The 17,857-nt window shown below is 40.8% G+C and overlaps 1 protein-coding gene across 2 annotated transcripts in view; it reads left to right on the top strand.

Moving 5' to 3' along the window:
- dpp10 (dipeptidyl-peptidase 10 (non-functional)) overlaps positions 1-17,857 on the top strand; it is a 1,734,026-nt gene that overhangs the window by 1,217,747 nt on the left and 498,422 nt on the right. For both annotated transcript variants that reach the window (XM_087989191.1, XM_087989192.1), the window contains exon 5: positions 8,114-8,188. In XM_087989191.1, coding sequence (XP_087845317.1) covers positions 8,114-8,188 — 75 coding nt within the window. The remainder of the gene's footprint in view (positions 1-8,113; positions 8,189-17,857) is intronic.

Raw genomic sequence — 17,857 nt, 5'->3', positions numbered from 1 at the left:
AATACCTCAATAAGAAACATTAAGCAGTCCTATTATAAATAAAACACAGTTTAAGATTCAACACAAAAAAGCAACCTAACCCAGCATTCTGAAAACATGCAGCACATTCCAATAAAGATCAGCATAATTAAAAGTGGATAAGCAAACCATTCATACACTTCAGAAACTTGCTGCAAATGTACATCAGTATAAAGTAATATAAATGCTACTTGCTTTGCCTAGGATTATGTTTTCATGTTTTTTTTTAAATTCCACAGGCCTTGTGCCTTTTAAAAGAAACCTTACAGTTGGGTAGTACCTTTTGTGTATGGAATATATCAACAATCAATTAAGTAATTGAGAAGTGTCATCACTGTAATAATGTAGGGGCACACAGCTGACAATTTGCACATAGCAAAGATTCACAAACAGTAACAACACAACTAGTTGGATAATATGTTCTAATGATGTCAGAGAAATTACTAGATCACTTGTAGAACTATATATTGAAAAGTGTCATGAGATGTTTTAGATCCATTGTAGATGGAAGAAAGGGCTATGGTTTAACATCTCGTCAAACAATTATTCCTCTGATAATACAGCACTCCAAAGTGATTTGGATTGTCAGCCTGCATTATGTGCTGCATTTGGAGTGAGACCCGAACACACTGCCACCTGACACAGAGCTGAGTACAATTCCACACTGAACAAAGGCTGATGCCAATTGTTAGGTTAGCTTGAATAATGTATGTGAATACTTTGAGTTTGATTTCTCCTAGGAACTAACTTAATATGTGGTGTAATAATCAAAACTAGACTTGTATTCAGAAAATCATTAAGATTTTCTTCATTGTCACGAGTAGTTCATTCAGGTAGTAGAGCATGGACCTCTGCTCAGGTCCTTTCTGTAAATCCCTGCTGCAATAGACATTTGAACTTAACTATCTGTTTTGTTATCCCTCGGGGTATAAAAAATTTGAAAAGCTAAGAACCTCAATGGAAAGTGTACTGTACCATTTCTTTTGTCAGATCACAAAGGATTTAGAAATACAGTGTGAAGTGAGCAAGGTTTAATGACCATTAATTTGTCTGACTTGACAGAAAATGGAAAGTGTGTTCCTGCCAGATTAAGTTGATTTCCAGTTTTATGACTATGTTTCATTGTATTGATGTTTCATTTACTGGTGTTGAGATGATTGAGCAAGTAGAGACTGATTTTGGGAAAGGCCAGACTTCTCCTTTGTGAATTGGCAAAGATTGTTGGAAATAGATTAGACTAACAACCCTGAAACAATATCTGAAGCAAACATTCTCCACATGGACAATTTCAACTATTCATTTTGATTTGCCTTGGTCCAATATTCCATCTGTGTGTAATCTGTCAACTTTTCATCCTTGACCTACCCAATCTAAACCTGAAAATCAACAATTTCTATCTCATCAACCAACCTGGGCAGTAAGTTAGACCATTACACTGGACAAGAAGGAAAGAAACCATTTAAGATTGTTTTGTATGTCATGTACATGGAGATGGCACAGGAACTGTAAACTCTAAGATGGATAGAAATGTGCATCACCTCTCTGCTCTTGTTTCTTTCTGATGGGAAATTAGTGTCGGTGAGGATGTGACACTAGATGGTTCAGTGAGCCTGAGAGAGTTGGAGAATGGGAATAATGAAGATATTCTACCTATCCAGTTTTCTTATCAGTCTCCTCTTAATGTAACAAAGTACAAGTTATATTGCAACTATGTAACAGCAGTGTTTCTGACTACTCCACCTGCTGGGTAGACATTGTCATGAGAATAGGAATTGCTGCCACTGTATGCAGTAGCTGTGATTATCTTCCATAGTGTTGAGCTGAGAAAATTGAATATGAAAGGCAAAGAACAAAGAGAATAATGAAGAGAGGATAGATTCAATGGTTCAGGCATGGAAAAGGCTCCATAGGCACTTTTAGGGAGCGAGGAATATATTGGGCCATACACAAATGGAGCTTACAAGGAAAAATACCAATGGGACCATTGTGGGTTACGTTGGAAGTGGGGAGGTTGGTGGAAGGATAGAGACACTAAAAGGATATGTTGGAGTGACTAAGTGAAGCATGCCAGTGTGCCATTGTGAAAGGAGAAATTTGGAAACAATAGCCAGATCTTTTGGTTTCCAGATATTTGGAGAGCAGACGTACCTACTCAAAATATAGGTCAGAGCTTCTCGGAAGTCCTGACACAATTACTATGTGGGAATGATCTGCAAAATTAAAATATCCAATTGACAATTATCTTGCATCCAGAACTGTTCAAAAAAATCATCAACTTTGTGTTAAGGGTTCGAGACTTGTGCAGGTTCCAAAATACTCACATGGATAGTTACACAGGAACAACTACGCAGACAAAAAATAGTTCTAACATTAGAGTAATTTTACAACTGTGGAGTATCCATGGTTGAGGGGGTTCAATGGTGAGTTGAGGGGGTCAGTTTAATAGTTGTAAAGGATTACAGTCGGCTTAATTGCTCTGATAAGTGTTATGCTAAATATGTCAGAACCACCTGACTCTGACTCCGATTTAGTGAATGTTTTGAAGGTTTCCATGTGTAAGACAATTGCCCAAAAGAAGTTTCAACAGTTAAAACCTGGATCTGCATTTCCACACAATCCTGATGCATAACTCCTCCCTGTACACCGCCGCCTCAATGATCTTCCTATCAGATGACCTGGGACATAGAGAAGCTCTGGGATGTTTGTGCTTTACGTACTGTAATACAGTAGCTAGTGCTATCAAAAGGGCATGTTTCTGCATGGATTCCCTGCACTACTCTCTAAAGAGATTCCTGAACTGAGTTGGATGTGAAGGATCCTCCATCAGTTGATCATTCAGAAAATTCAGAAGAAAGTAAGCAGTTACTTTTACATTTGACCAGGATCAGAAATATGGTTTCTGATCTCAATTGTGAGATCTACACCAGCGAAGCTCTACAAACTGGTTGAGAAATTGAATGGATGGGGTAGTTTGTATTCTTCTAACCTTGTGATCAAGTGTCACCGACTCACTAATACTTTGTTCACCAGTTCAGGTTCTGGATGCAACATTTTGCCTACAGTCTGCATCATCGCCTTAATTCAGAGGAAAGGAGTGAGTTCTTGTCCTTGACATTCAGCATTCAACAATAAATGTCACGTGTAAAATGGAGGTCTGCATGGTTAGAGTCACAGTGGACAAAAAAAGAAAGATAATTAAGTTGTTGAAAGGCAGTCATCACTACCCTGAAATATCACTGCAAGCTTTCCTCAAGAATGGGTGCACGGCTAAAAGATCTTCAGTTACTTCATCCACATCCTTCCCTTCATGGTAAGGTCTGTGTCAAAATATTTATTGATGATTCCATGGAAAATACCCTTCTCAACTTCTCCAATAATGAAGCAGCACATTACAAATTGCAATATGAATAGCATGATATCTGACTTGGACTGGCCATTAATTGGCATTATTTGTGAAATCTGAGATCCAGGGAATGGTCATCTAAAGCAAGAGAAAGCTCAGCTAACCCACTTTAACCTTCACTGACATTGAAGGGCTTTTGCCTGAAACGTCGATTTTACTGCTCCTCGGATGCAGCCTGAACTCCTGTGCTCTTCCAGCACCACTAATCCAGAATCTGGTTTCCAGCATCTGCAGTCATTGTTTTTACTTATCATTAGCGAGACCTGACTACCAACATCTTCATATGGAGTGGGATCTAATCAGGACCATCCATGTCAGTTCTTTGGCTTCAAAAGCAGAGCAAATTCACCAAGAGTGGCTCACCTAATCCATCAAAAATTGTTAACCTTTGAGAATACTCATGTCCAGGTGTGATGGAATAGCCACTATTCACCTCTTTCAGTATAGCCACAACAATGCTTAAGAAGCTCAACATGATCTACACAGTGTGATTCACTTCGTGGCACCCTGCCACCGGGCTTAGTATACAACCTTTCTATTAGTAGCACACTGTGACTGCAATATATTTATTACAGCAGCTCCATCAGGGAAATCTGACACAGGCTTTCCATCCTGTCTGAAAGTGGATTAAAGGTAATACTCCAGATGGAACCAATGTCACATAAGGTTAACCATTTTGCATAAGAACACGATGCAGAGAAAATCACACTCTGTAAGATATATATATTGGAAATAAATGTTTTAATCCAAAGTTGCATCCCAATATGCCAACATTTTCATTTACAAGTTTGAACAAGACTTCTTTTCTGCGCAGGACCTCCAACCAACACTATACATCAAATATATTGACCAAAATCTCTTCCTTTGGACCCATGATGAGGAGTCACTGAAACATCTACACAGTGATATCAACAAGTTTCATCCCACCATCAGACTTATCATGGACTACCCTTTACTATCTGTCTCATTCTTGGACACATGCATCTCCATCAAGAATGAGCACTTCAGCACCTCACTCTTCTGCAAACCCATGGAAAACCTCACGCTGCTACATTTCTCTAGCTTCCACCTGAAATATATTAAAACAGCCATCCTTTACAGACAAATCCTCTGCATACACATGATCTGTTTAGATGAGGAGGAATGTGATGGACACCTGAAAGTGCTCAAGGATGGCTTCATAAGAACAAGGTACGATGCCTAACTCATCAATCACCACTTCCGACATGTCACAGTGAGAAACTGTAGTTCCCTCCTGAGGAGACAGACACGTGCTGCAACCAACAGGGTACACTTCATTGTCCAGTACTTTCCAGGAGCCGAACAACTATGGCCATAGTCTTCGCAGCCTGCAACACATTATCAATGAGGATGAGCACCTCACCCACACCTTCCCCACGCCTCCACTTGTCGCCTTTAAACAGATAATTGTTCACAGCAAACGGCCCAGTCTTCAGGACAAAAACACTGTACAACCCTGTCACGGTAACTGCTGCAAGACGTGTCAGAGTGTCGATACGGATACTACCATTACACGTGGGGTCACCACTCACCATGTACGTGGCAGGTATTCATGTGACTCTGCCAACGTAGTCAAACTCATACGTTGCAGGCAAGGATAGCCCTGAGGCATAGTATATTAACGAGACTGAGCAGATGAGTGGACACTGCACAACAATCATCTGGTAGGAGTGTTCCCTCCCAGTAAGGCAACACTTCAGCGGTCTGGGCCATTTGGCCTTTGGCACTTGGGTGACCATCCTCCAAGGCAGACTTTGTGACAAGCAACAATGCAGAGTGGCTGAGCAGAAACTGATCAGCAAGCTCCGTACCCATGGGAATGGCATCAACCAGGATCTTGGGTTCATGTCACACTACAGGTGACCACACACGCACACGCACTTGCACTCTCACACACCCCGCGCGCGCACACACACACACACCCCGCACTCTCACACACACACCCCGCACTCTCACACACACACCCCGCACTCTCACACACACACCCCGCACTCTCACACACACACCCCGCACTCTCACACACACACCCCGCACTCTCACACACACACCCCGCACTCTCACACACACACCCCGCACTCTCACACACACACCCCACACTCTCACACACACCCCACACTCTCACACACACCCCACACTCTCACACACACACACACCCTCACACACCCTCACACACCCTCACACACCCTCACACACCCTCACACACCCTCACACACCCTCACACACCCTCACACACCCTCACACATACTCACACACACTCACACACACTCACACACACTCACACACACACCTTGCACTCTCACACACACACCCTCCGCACTCTCCCACACACACACCCTCCGCACTCTCCCACACACACCTTCCGCACTCTCGCACACACACACCCTCCGCACTCTCACAAACACCCTCCGCACTCTCTCACACACACACCCTCCGCACTCTCACACACACACACCCTCCGCACTCACACCCACGCATGCATCTCCTCCTGGGGATATACCCCAATAATCTCACAAACACACTGAACCAAGCCTACACACACACACTATCACATGCACGCACACACTCGCTCTGTCTCTCCTACATGCATACCTATATAAGTTTATGGGGTGAATTTGTTTCTTCAGAATTACATTTTATTTTGCTCAAAAACTGCATGAATCTGTGTAAAGCTCTGTAAATCCCACTTTAAAAATAGAACCAGTCTAAGTCAACATTGGGACACAGACAGACCTCACCCCAATGCATTGGCTAAGCTGAGATGGAACCTATTGTTAGAATAGCTATGATTTGGAGATGCTGGTGTTAGACTGGGGTGTACAAAGTTAAAAATCACACAACATCAGGTTATAGTCCAACAGGTTTATTTGAAAGCACTAGCTTTCGGAGCACTGCTCCTCCATCAGGAGATTGTGACAACCACCTGATGAAGGAGCAGCGCTCCGAAAGTTAGTGCTTCCAAATAAACCTGTTGGACTATAACCTGGTGTTCTGTGATTTTTAACTTAGATTAGCTAGACCTTTCTTGAGAATGTTATTTAAAAGAAGTTCTGGGATTTGCAAACCAAAGAACAGAAACCAGTGCATCCCATTCTAAAAAATGAAAGACTTGATCTAAAATTGTTTAATGTATTATCACATCTCCATGACACTGTAAATTCTGAAGAAGAAGCAGCATTTCAAAAGCTAGTGCTTCCAAATAAACCTGTTGGACTATTACCTAGAGTTGTGTGATTTTTAAGTTAATCCACTTGAGAGAGAACTAATTTTTGTCAAGATGTTCATGGTTATTAGAATCAAATAATGTGCAGGTGATAAAGTGGAATCTAAGAAGAATCCCTGGTAATCACAGGAACTCTCATGAGAGAAATGTATTCTAGAAAAAAACAGAAATTGCTGGAGAAACTCAGCAGGTCTGACAGCATCTGTGGAGCAAATACTTGTTCTACAAACCTGGTGGAACAGCACACTGGTCTGCTAAAAAGTTGAGCAACTCAGTGGCAATAGTATGGCAAAAACAAAGCATCTTTGTGGCTTGTGTAATTAGTTTTCAATCCAAGTCAGTTTTGTTTTCAATTGAATGTACAGGATGTGAGCATTGCTGCCAATATTTGTTGCTCTTGACTGAACTGAATTTGTAAACTGTGTCCGTCATTATTTCTATTGACACCAAAAGCTGAGTTCCTTAGCAAATCTTCAATTTCTATAATTTACACTTTAATGCACATTATGAAAGGGAGAAATACTTGTCCACTTTCCTTCTAAAGAAGCCTCTCTTGTGCTCCCATGCAAGAAAAAAAGAGATATCACACTCATGATATTTATTAAAATAAATATCAGCTCTCATGCTGCAAGATTTCTGTATATTTTTAAGATAAAACCTAATTTTGTTGTAAGTAATTTTTCTTTTGATGCCAGTACTGCCTTAAAAGACAGATACTTTCAGAAGCAATTTAACACTTCATTGAAATGCATTCTTACACTGTTGCTGATGGCATTGAGAATACCTGATAGAAATAGACAACTTCACGTTATCAGAAGTGTTAGATGAGCCCTAGTGTTTGACAGCTGAGACATTCATTACTCATGAATAATCTCACAGATTTGAAGTTTCTCACCACTGAGAGAAGTAGGTATTGAAAATAATGAAAGAAAGTGGAATGTTCATACAAACAGTTTGGGCTAGTGATGTAAAAACATTATTATTCAGAAAATGATTCCCATAGGTGTTTAATTTTACTGCTCTGCAGTTTTTTCAGATGTTCAGTGTCTCTTTCTCAGTGGTACAAGTTTTGATATAATCAGATATATTCATGAAGTAAATTCTGTGACCTGCATAACATCAACAGCTCAAAAATGAAATGATTCAAATGATGTTTGAGACCAATCTAAAATTGTTATCTTGCAAGAGGCAGGGGATTTTTAAAAAAAAACATGTTAATCCAGAAGATACTTCAAGGAGCTGTATTTGCCCAAAATTCAGCTTGAGAGTAATTTCACATTTAAGAACTTGCATCTCTGTGCAAGTTATTTGAATAATGGCAGTTTTACTCCACTCCCTAGCAAAGATTTAAACCCAACACAAACTGCTTCTCAAATGAATGATTCTCATAAGATTAGGTTAATATTTTCAAGATGCATTCCAATTTAAATATATATTTTTTTGTTTCCTAGGTGATTTTTAAAGCAACAAAATACTCTGTGTCTCCAGATCTCAGATTTGTCCTTCTTGCATATGACGTCAAACAGGTACACCAACAATTATGCAACATAGTTTTTTTTTCAGAAAAATCTTGGGCAAGCGTCTTTTCTGCAGATGTCACAAATGCATTTTACAATATCAAGATGTATCAGTATACTTGTTGGAATGTTTCCAGATTCAATCTTGTTTGATTATTTTGGCTGTTGTCAGAGAGAAAAAAATAAGGATTTGAATGTTACTGTGTGTTGGATATTTTCTCCTGTGCAAACAAATTTTGTCCCCTGCTGCTACAGTAAATAGAGTACTTGTTCCAGTTCCAAAGCCACTTGTTCCTTTTTTTCCCTCTGTAAATAGTAAGAGATGAAAAAACAAATATGGTTTAAAGAGAGAAAATAGAAATTATCTAACATATCCATTTTATACTTGAGTGTAAATATGAATGCTTATGTAAATGATGGATTTGAAAGCTCTGTCTCTCTAATGATGTTGTTTCTACATTTTTTTTAGTTTTGCAGTTATTTGTTTTTTGCTGCAAAGTGCCAACTGTGAGGTGATAACGAAAGAGTAAACTTTTGGTTGTAGAAATTCCTGGATTTAACTGCAGTGAAGAAAATTGTCCAGATCAAAACTTGTGCATCATTGGCAAAATAATCTATATTCCTATGTGTTTAAATACTAGCAAATTGCAGAAGTCTCTGAAGTAGTGGAATTTATGTGTGATTCTGCTAATATCTCGCTATGTTCTCTGTGGAAGATTATCAAAAATTCTGAAGAAAAGAGTTGCCCAATGAAAATTATATTCGAAAGAACATTACCTTTTTAGCAAGGGTTTTTTTTTTCTACACCTCAGCTGTCCCTGTTCGATTTTGCAACCCTACTGCTAACACATTGGTTATCAATATTCAGTCGACATCGTTAAAGCTTTACAATTGAAAGGATATTTTAGACCGACTGTATTGAGGAAAAAAATTCAGAGTGAACCCTTTAGGAATTCTGTCAATTTGCTTTTTGGGGAAAAAAGCAAATCAACAGTGTGGCGATTCCTTGCAAGAATAAAACAATCCAAACAATTCGTGTTAATCTCAAAATTGAAAGGCTAATAGTAAAATATTTTCTCCAAGGTTTAGAGTTGTTAACGTGTGTTAATAATTGGCTGGATTACATAACACATTCATAGAACCTACGTTTGGCACAGTATGATTGGGTTGTGAAGAAGCAAGCTGCTGCTGCTGAATTTTCGCATTTTCAGTTGAAGAAATAATGTCATCCAATTGAATATGGAGTCTCTGAACACTCATCTAGCAGCAATGCACAACTTATTATCCAACCCTGACCCGACATCTTGATCACAAAGACAACATGTTTAATCAACCTTCCCCTGCCTCAGCCACTGTCACTAAAATCTGGAAGAGCAGCCTCTCATTTTCTCCATGGGTAGTCTGCAGCCCTCTGATTTCTATTCAATTCAATAATTTTAGGGCCTGAGCACCATCTCCCACGTCCTTACCCCAACCCCCACAGATCTGGCCTTGCTATGGGCTGCTACCAGAAACAGCCCATTGACAACCATTAACGGTCCCCACCAGCAGCTATTCAATTTCTCAGGTTGACCTTTACTTGTCCCTTTTCAATGCCCAACTGTTTTCCTTTCTCTGGGCTCTATCTCCACCCTGATGTTTACTTCAACCTTGCCTCTTCCCCCACACACCCACTCTATCTTCAATCTTTCCGACAATCTCTTTCCAGCTAAAAACAGTTCTGAGAAGGGTCACTGGACCCGAAATGTAAACTTTGCTTTCTGTCCACAGATACTGACAGCGTGACTAAGTTTTTCCAGCAATTTCTGATTGTATCATTAATTCTATATATGTGCCTTTGTCACCTCAGTACTCAATTACTTAATTACTTGCCTGCCCAATCTCCTATCTCCATGCTCCTCAAATGCTCTTACAAGCATCTTATGCCCATATCTTGTCCCATTAATGACCATTAAAGTGCCTATTTCGGTTGAGCTACAGGTTTACTCATGCTGAGACTGGAGCCAAGTGGAATGCCGAGTAGCTTTCACTATGCAACTTAGTGATGGGCAAGAAAAGAGTCTGGTTAAGGGTCCCAATGGGCCCATCAAAGATTGACCACTCTGACATTTCTATCCTGTGAACTGTACCCCTGCCACATGTTCACTCCATTTCACTGGGACTTCTGAGGCTGACAGGCCTCAATGATACCCTCTCCACCTAGCTCAGTGTATAGCTTCAGTAATGATCTTCATGAGGAACCAAATGTAACCCAACAGAGGCTGCCACTCCTGGTGGTATTGTTGGAAACAGATGCCGATCAGCCAGTTGATTGCCAGCAACTGAGAGGCATGGCTTCTTCCTCAGGTGGGAGCTGAATTCTTGTTGTGAGCCAGTAAATGGCCTGCAGGTCATTACACTGCTGCAAGACACTAGAGTGGGGGTAAGTTTATCCCTGATATTTGTACTAATGGGCAGGGACAACCAAGCAAGTGTAACATCTAGTCTCTACTTCCAACCAATGTGGACTGTAATTTTGTTTTCAAAATTCTCTTATTTAATTTTACACCTTCCTTTGTGTAGAATAGCCTTTCTCAGCATGTTCTGATGTTGTGAATTCACAAAGAAAATCAATCGAAAGTCCTTTAGTGCACATGTTCACTGTGGACTGGAAAACTCTGATCAAATGAGAAAATTCTGTGCAATTTCCATGAGGGTGAATAGACATATTATTGAGTTGAAAGGAGTGGATAAACACATAGTCATAGAGATGTAAAGCAAAGAAAGAGACCCTTCGGTCCAACTCGTCCATGCCAACCAGATATCTCAACCCAAGTCTACTCCAACCTGCCAGCATCCAGCCCATATCCCTCCAAACCCTTCCTATTCATATGCCCATCCAGATGCCTTTTAAATGTTGCAATTGTACTCGGCTCCACCACTTCCTCTGGCAGCTCATTTCAAACACGTACCACCCTCTGTGTGAAAACTATGCCTCTTCGGTCTCTTGTATATATTTCCCCTCTCACCCTAAACCTATGCCCTCTAGTTCTGGTCTCCCCAAAACCAGGGCAAAGACTTTGTCTATTTATCCTATCCATGCCCCTCATGATTTTATAAACCTCTATAAAGTCACCCCTCAGCCTCCGACCCTCCAGGGAAAAAAGCCCCAGACTCTTCAGCCTCTCCCTATAGCTCAAATCCTCCAACCCTGGCAACATCCTTGTAAATCTTTTTGAACCCTTTTAAGTTTCACATCCTTCTAGTAGGAAGGAGACCCAGAATTGCATGCAAAATTCCAAAAGTGGCCTTACCAACTACTTATACAGCCTCAACATGACCTCACAACTAATCTACTCAATACTCTGACCAATAAAATAAAGCATACCAAATGCCTTCTTCACAATCCTACCTACCTGCAACTCTAATTTCAAGGAGCTATGAACCTGCACTCCAAGGTCTCTTTGTTCAGCAACACTCCCTACGACCTTACCATTAAGTGTATAAATCCTGCTAAGACTTGCTTTCCCAAAATGCAGCGCCTCATATTTATCTAAATTAAACTCCGTCTGCCACTCCTCCGCCCATTGGCCCATCTGATCAAGATCCACTTGTAATCTGAAGTAACTTTCTTCACTGACAACTATACCTCCAATTTTGGTGCCATCTGCGAACTTGCTAACTGTACCTCTTATACATACATCCAAATAATTTGTATAAATGATGAAAAGCAATGAACCCAGCACCGATCCTTGTGGCACTTCACTGGTAACAGGCCTCCAGTCTGAAAAACAACCCTCCACCACCACCCTCTGTCTTCTACCTTTGAGCCAGTTCTGTATCCAAATGGCTAGTTCTCCCTGTATTCCATGAAATCTAACCTTGCTAACCAGTCTCCCATGTTGAACCTTGTCGAATGCCTTACTGAAGTCCATATAAATTGCAACTACCTCTCTGCCTTCACCAAACCTCTTTGGTACTGCTTCAAAAAACTCAATCAAATTAATGATTCATGATTTCCAAAGCACAAATCCATGTTGACTATCCCTAATTAGTCTTTGCCTTTCGAACATGTAAATCCTGTCCTTCAGGATTCTCTCCAACTACTTGCCCAACACTGACATCGGGCTCACTGGTCTATAATTCCCTGGCTTGTCCTTAATGCCTTTCTTAAATAGTGGCACCACGGTAGCGAACCTCCAGTCTTTTGGCATCTTACTTGTGACTATCTATGGTACAAACATCTCCACAAGGAGCTGAGCAATCACTTCACTAGCTTCCCATAGAGTTTCAGGTTACACCTGATCAGGTCCTGGGGATTTATGCACTTTCATGCATTTCAAGACCTCCAGCACTTCCTCCTCTGTAACATAGACATTTTTCAAGATGACACCATCTATTTCCACATATTCTACATTTTCCATGTCCTTTTCCATAGTAAACACTGATGTCAAAAACTTGTTTAGTATCTCCCCCATCTCCTATGGCTCCATACAAAGGCTGCCTTGCTGATCTTTGTGGGGCCCTATTCTCTCCTTAGTTACCATTTTGTCCTTAATGTATTTGTAAAAGCCCTTTGGATTCTCCTTAACTCTATTTGCCAAAGCTATCACATGTCCCGTTTTTGCCCTCCTGATTTTCTTCTTAAGTGTACTCCTATCACCTTTATACTCTTCAAAGGATTCACTCGATCTATTCTGTCTATACCTGACATGAGTTGGTTTCAGCAATTCATGAATCAATCAATTACATGGTAAGAAGAAAATGTTATCATAGTTGTGTAACATTGTGTAACTTTTGCTCCTATGGCCCATCTTTCTTCAAAAAAAAATGTTGTGAAATTAGTACAGATTACATTCAGTGGGCAAAGAATTAAATTCCATATGGCATCTACATGTATTTGGAAAGGCAATGACTGATTTGGGATAGACAGCATGTCTTTATACATGGGAAATCATGTCTCTTGAACTTGATTGAGTTTTTTGAAGATGTAACAAAGAGGGCACAAGGATGAGGGCAGAGAGGCAGATGTGATCTATATGGACTTCAGTAAGGCGTTTGAAAAGGTTAGCATGGTTAGATCTCATGGAATAAGGGAGAACTAGCCATTTGGATCCAGAATTGGCTTGAAGGTATAAGACAGAGGGTGGTGGTGAAAGGTTGCTTTTCAGACTGGAGGCCTGTGACCAGTGGTGTGCCACAATGGTCAGTGCTGGGTTCACTGCTTTTTGTCATTTATACAAATGGTTTGGATGTGAACATAGGAATTAGTAGGTTTGCAGATGACACCAAAATTGGAGGTGTAGTGGACAGCGAAGAAGGTTACCTCACATTACAATGGAATCTTAATCAGATGGGCCAGTGGGCTGTGGAGTGGCAGACGGAGTTTAATTTAGGTAAATGCGAGGTGCTGCATTTTGGCAAAGCAAATCAGAGCTGAACTTATACACTTAATGGTAAGGTCCTAGGGAGTGTTTCTGAACAAAAAGACCTTGGAGTGCAGGTTCATAGTTCCTTCAAAGTAGAGTCGCAGGTAGATAGGATAGTGAAGAAGGTGTTTGGTATGCCTTCCTTCATTGGTCAGAATATTGAGTTTGTAGGTTATGCGGCTGTACAGGACTTTGGTTAGGCCACTTTTGGAATATTGTGTGCAATTATGGTCTCCTTCCTATTAGAAGGATGTTGTGTAACTTGAAAGGGTTCAGAAAAGATTTACAGGAATATTGCCAGAATTGGAAGATTTGAGCTATAGGGAGAGGTTGAATATGCTGGAGCTGTTTTCCCTGGAGGGTTGGAGGCTGAGGAGTGACCTTGTAGACATTTATAAAATGATGAGGGGCATGGATAGGATAAATAGACAAGGTCTTTTCCCTGGAGTTGGGGGGGTGGGATGGGGTGGGGTGGGGTGAGGTGTCCAGAAGTAAAGGGCAGAGGTTTAGGGTGAGAGGAGAAAGATATGAAAGGGACCGAAGGGGTAACTTTTTTCACGCAGAGGGTGGTGCATGTATGGAATGAGCTGCCAGAGGAAGTGGTGGAGGCTGGTACAATTACAGCATTTAAAAGGCATCTGGAGGATGTATGGATAGGAAGGGTTATGGGCAAGTGAGACTAGATTAGGTTAGGATATCTGGTCGGTATAGACGATTTGGACTGAAGGGTCTGTTTCCTTGCTGTATATCTCTGTGACTCTATGACTCCATCTTATTTATTGTTACCCAATGCTTCTTTGTTAGTGGATGAAAGCTTTAAAGTTTTGAAGTGTTAATGAGCTGTATCAATTGATAGATCGAACACACATTAAAATGTTTACCTATGCAGGTTTCTGTAACTTTTGAAACAATGGAAGCCAACGCATATAAATCTTAGCATAATTTGACCTTCCTCCTCCCCAGAGAGTCTGCCTTTCAGGAAAGCAACTTGCTGTTTAAAAATAACTCTCTCGCATGTTGAACAGTTGTTTCTATTCAACATGCATTTCCGTTACTAAGATGGGACTAGTTTGCAAGCTTACTAAAATTAACTATCAGTGGATAAAAACAATGTTCCTGTGCAACAAAATGTTTGCATCTTGGAATGTATTGAAATAGCTTTCATTGCAAATATTTCTTCTGTATTCAGTATATTTCTATCAAAGTAGTTCAATGTTGAATTCACAGAAGTTGAAAGCTTTTTAAAAATGAGCTTTTTCATAAGTATTGTGAAATTTGAAATGAAAATCAGTTATGATCTCTAATGAGTGGATGCTGTACTCCATCATTTTACTACTCAAGTGGTGAAAGTGGAAGTCATTTCTGATGATTCAGCACATTGCAATTTGAAGATAATCATTCTCTATTGTAGTATCACATTATAGCCACCCATTAGTTTGAGACATTGGAATTCAAGAAACATTTCATTGCTTAAATATTTTTAGACTAAACTGTCTTCAGCACACTCTGATTTTGTGTTAGACATACCTGTTGGAGATCTCCTTTGGTGTACCACTCCAGATTTTAAAGTATGGACTACTGACAGGATACTACCTGCTCAGAAGGGAGGTAATATTGTACCAATATTTCTATGTCTGTAAGAGAATATCTTGGCCTTCAAGCTAATTTGCATTTATTGCAACAGGAAGTCCCAAGATGCATCAATGTCATTGTATGTCAATTGATTCAAGGGTGAGCTGTACACAGTTATGAGGGGCACAGATAGAGTAAACATTTCCCTTGTTGGTGGAATCAATGGCCAGGAGGCAGGAGGTTTATAGGGGAGGTGAGAAATAACTTTTTTTCACCCCAGAGGGTAATGGGAATCTGGAAGGAGTTGCCTGTAAGGATGATCAAGTCAGAAACCCAATCAACATTTAAACAGTATCTGGATGTGTACTTGCACTGCCAAAGCATAGAAGACAATGGACTAAATGCTGGAAAATTGAATGAGAATAGTTAGGTTCAACAAGCCCAGATAGGATAAAGGCTGGGTAAATGGGCAGCATGATGGCTCAGTGGTTAGCACTGCTGCATTACAGTGCCAGGGACCCACGTTCGATTCTTACTTTGGGTGACTGTGTGGAGTTTGAACATCCTCCCCATATCTGTGTGGGTTTCCTCTGGGTGCTCTGATTTCCTTCCACAGCCTGAGGATGGGCAAGTTAGAGGGATTAGCCATGCTAAACTGCCTATAATGTTCAGGGATGTGCAGGGTAGCTGGATTAGCCATGGGAAATGCAGGGTTACGGGGATAGGTTGGGTCTGGATGGAATGCTTTTTTGAAGGTCCATGTGGACTCACTGGACTGAATGGCCTGCTTCCACACTGTAGGGATTCTCTGACAAAATTGACCAACGGGCTTTTTTCTGTGCTGAATAGATATGATATCTACTTCAGGCAAATGACTACCATGGGACTTATCATGGCTGAAATTCTTGACCAGCAAATCTTTACATGGGGCAGGATGTCCTATGAGGAGAAAGTGAAGACTGCAGATGCTGGAGAATCAGATTTGAAAAGTGTGGCATTGGCAACAGCACAGTGAGTCAGGCAGCATCATTGGAGCAGAACAGTTGACATTTCAGGCATAAACCCTTCATGAGGTGGAATTGCCATGAAGCAGCTGCAGGATCGTGATAAAGTTTGTTGGACATCCAAATCTCAAGAAACTAACGCACAGAGCCTCATGATTTTCTGAATCAAATTATTTTGTCTGTTTGTGATGATGCTGCTCCTTTGACAAGGTTATGGTGTCCTTGGCTTTTTTTTTCAGAGAGGTCGTAAAAGACACAGACTCCAAAAAGTCTGGTCTTGGATGGGTTTTCGGGCCAATTTGTTTACAGCAAACAGATACTGCCTCAGGAAAAAGGTTTTTAAGTTTTAAAAAATACTTGTAGAATGAAAGGGGAGTGGCCAGTTCTCCCAACTCAGCTTCCCGCTGGTTTGGTTTGGTTTAGTCTGGCCATTCACTGAAAGCAGTCAGGTGTCTTGGCCTGCCCCATTATTTAATAAGATCATAGCTAATCTGATTGAGGCCTCAACTCTGTCTATCTGAACAAAATTCTTGACTTCTTTGTTGAATAAGTACCTGTCTAATTCAACTACGTATATACTCAATAATCCACTTTCACTGCTCTCCAGCTCAGGGAATGAGAGATTACCAGGTATTATAAGAGATGAAAGTGTGTGACACAGCTACTATTGTTGTTGCAGGTGGGGAGATGTTCCCAGCAAGTGATACAGGGGTTAATAGTGTTGGGGCTCGAATTGGTGACTGCGAGTGAAGGAAGACTTTGCAGTCAATACTAAGAGTGGTAGGGAATGACCCTTGGTAGGGGCTGGGTAAAGTAGAATTCATAGTGAGTTTAATGCATCAGATCAGATGGTCAAACTAATTCTGGCAGAGTAAAAAAGATATTAACCTCCTTCTCACAGTGCTGTGATTCCTCCTGTTGACTGAGATTGCTTTAACTTGGAGGCAACATCAGGCCAGATTGGTATGGCTCTTCTCCTGGTCTTGAGAGTGGATGAAATCCCATGGCAGTACCACCTATCCATGACGATCTAAGGATATTGCCTCCTAAGTAGGATATTGTCTTGAGCCATCTGCAACGTCCAGAGCAAATACAAGGGACCATGTAGAGTAGCTCCAGATTGGCAGTGCTTGTCCAGGTGCACAACGGATTTTAAAGATGTGCAGGTGGAAGCCATGCTGGTAAATGTGAGGATATCCGGTGAGTTCTGAGATGTTGTGGGAATGGCCCATGGTAAGATGGGGTGGAAAGCAGACATGAGAGATGGAATAAGGGCATGGCAATTAATGCAGTGAGTTGGTAAAGTAGGGTGAGAACACACTCAGCCTCATGAAAATAAAAACCCTCCGTAAAAGATGCAACTTAGACTTAGTCAAAAGAAAACATAAAATTCAGTCTAAAGGAGTGACAATCTATTCTAAGATGGTAACCTCTCAGTAACTGATGTCCCAATGCCATTGTAGGCAGAAATTATAGGGATAAAGCAACACAGGTTTAAGTATACCCACGGAAGCATCTCCAACCATCAAGTTTACAGGAGGATAGAATTTGGCTAGAAATGCACTGGAATTGTCAAGTATAGTGCTTATAAATGCATGGATAGTGGTTTCAACAGCAGATGAACTGGGATAGGGATGCCATTAGGTAATGCTACAAAGCTAGAAATGAGAGTCTTAATGATTCTGGGATATGTT

The sequence above is a fragment of the Chiloscyllium plagiosum genome, unplaced genomic scaffold (assembly GCF_037043375.1).
Source record: "Chiloscyllium plagiosum isolate Xiang-an unplaced genomic scaffold, Cpla_swu_hap1 HiC_scaffold_7, whole genome shotgun sequence".
Lineage (NCBI taxonomy): Eukaryota > Metazoa > Chordata > Chondrichthyes > Orectolobiformes > Hemiscylliidae > Chiloscyllium > Chiloscyllium plagiosum.
This window is presented reverse-complemented; position numbering and strand designations above follow the sequence as displayed.